At 45.0% G+C, this 2055-nt stretch overlaps 1 protein-coding gene across 1 annotated transcript in view; it reads right to left on the bottom strand.

Moving 5' to 3' along the window:
- ogdhb (oxoglutarate dehydrogenase b) overlaps positions 1-859 on the bottom strand; it is a 38229-nt gene extending 37370 nt beyond the window's left edge. Inside the window, exon 1 of the mRNA XM_032511138.1 lies at positions 623-859. Within this exon, the coding sequence (XP_032367029.1) occupies positions 623-859 (237 nt within the window). The remainder of the gene's footprint in view (positions 1-622) is intronic.
- Positions 860-2055: the final 1196 nt, after the last annotated feature.

Below are 2055 nucleotides of genomic sequence, written 5' to 3'. Positions count from 1 at the left end.
CACGCTGACATCCCTCCATTAGTGAAGGTATAGGTACTGAGCAGGTATCATTTAGGCCTGTGTGTAATGTGTATAATGATAACAACAGAGTGAAGACATTGTAATTTCCCTTGCAGGATTAATAAAGTATATTATTATTATTATTATGATGATGAATAAGTAGGTAGGGCTGCAACTAGTCTTGCTTTGCCAGACCCTCCTCCACCGCGGTGCTGCTGGATATAGACTAAGCTGCAACTAACAATTATTTCATCGGCAATTAATCTGTCAATTACTTTCCCAAAAAAACCCGAGATGACGTCCTCAAAAGTCTTGTTTTGTCCACAACTCAAAGATATTTAGTTTACTGTCACAGAGGAGAGAAGAAACTAGAAGATATTCACATTTAACAAGCTGGAACCAGAGGATTTGTTTTATTTTTTTCCATTAAAAACTACTCATCAGATTAATCAATTATCAAAATAGTCATCAATTAATTATGCTTGTTGACAACTAACTGATTTATCTTTGCAGCTCTAATTGTCGGGCCCTGAACTCGCGTAACATATGTGTATAGACTCGCCCCTAAAGGCAAATTCACGTTTTCAAATTCCCCAAAGATAAGACAGACGGTGTTCAATACCTTGTGCACATTCCTGGGATTCTCCAGCCATGCGTAGTACATCTCCTCCACATAGTTGGAGCTGGTGCCATTAAGAAAAGGCTCAGCCACCACAGAAGAAGTGTTCAGGCGCCTCGCGGGCTCAAACGTCCTTAATCCCCCTTCGATCGCCAGCAGCCTGGGCCGCGATGGGCTCTGGGCCGTCTGTGCGGCCGTTAAAGGCCGAAGCCTTGCAACTGTAGTCCTTAAGCGGTGCATGGCTGCAGATCCGCCAGAGCTCCCCTCCTTCCGTCCCCCCTAGGAGAAAGATTTGGCAGCCTGGTCCCGGACAAGGAGACCCTGGATGCTCCTCAGCAGCTGCTCCGTCCTGGTTGAACCGATGACGCTCGCTTCTCCCGAGCTCCTGCAACGTCTCTCCTGCCGATCACCCACTGGATCCCGTTGAGTCTAAATGTAAATAGTGTCCATCAGAAACACTTCATAATTGCAACGTATGAGCAATAATTGAAAGATAAGATTAAGGTTGCACAATATGTACTTTTATCAACTGGCGCTATATATATGTATCGCGATAGACTATTAGGGTTTAGTTAAAGGTGCTCTATGCGACTTCTTGTCGACGTCCAAAGTATTTTCAAACAAAGCGAGACTAGCTCGTCCCTCCCTCCTCTTCATCCCCTCCCCCTCCCTTCTGTGCACTAACCCCCCCCCCACCAACCCCAAATCCTTCTTGTTGGTTATTGGCTGGAACGCTGGCACACTGTTTGTGTATGCTTCGTGGTGCAGGTGGACACAGGTTGTTTTTGCTGCTGTTTGTAGACCCTGGGCTGTTTACAGAGACCAGTGTGAGACCAGTTTTTACAGTTTGTTCAGGGGACAGAGAGAGAGAGAGTGAGAGAGAGAGAGAGTGAGAGAGAGAGAGAGTGGAGAGTGAGAGAGAGAGAGAGAGATAGCAGCTCACGGATAGTGAGATGTTTGCTGTATGTGCAACAAATGTTGTAGCCAAAAACACGCGTGACATCGTTTAGAGCAATGTTTCCCAAACTTAGGGTCGGGACCCAAAATGGGTCGCCAATTGGCAGAGTAAAATGCATGTCAATCTTATGTGAATGGTTCTTTTTGCTCTACTGGTCTGTTCAGCTCAGATGCTGTGGGGGGGGGGGGGGGGGGGGGGGGGATAAGATCAAGATCAAGATCAAGATAACTTTATTGTCCCCTGAGGGAAATTTGTCTTGGGCATCAGTGCTACATTATGCTGCTGTAAACAACATTAAACACAGAGACTTTCACACACATACAACATACAACCCACCCTACATTGCAGACAATGCACAAGTATCATGACCTTCCCCTGTCAATTGATTACCAAATCAATAAGACCAGAATGAAAAAACAGATAATTCTGTATAAATTACACTAGAGCACATCTAAGAAAAACAATATGACAAACAAAA

Source organism: Etheostoma spectabile, unplaced genomic scaffold (genome assembly GCF_008692095.1).
Source record: "Etheostoma spectabile isolate EspeVRDwgs_2016 unplaced genomic scaffold, UIUC_Espe_1.0 scaffold325, whole genome shotgun sequence".
In the NCBI taxonomy this organism is placed as follows: Eukaryota; Metazoa; Chordata; class Actinopteri; order Perciformes; family Percidae; genus Etheostoma; species Etheostoma spectabile.
This window is presented reverse-complemented; position numbering and strand designations above follow the sequence as displayed.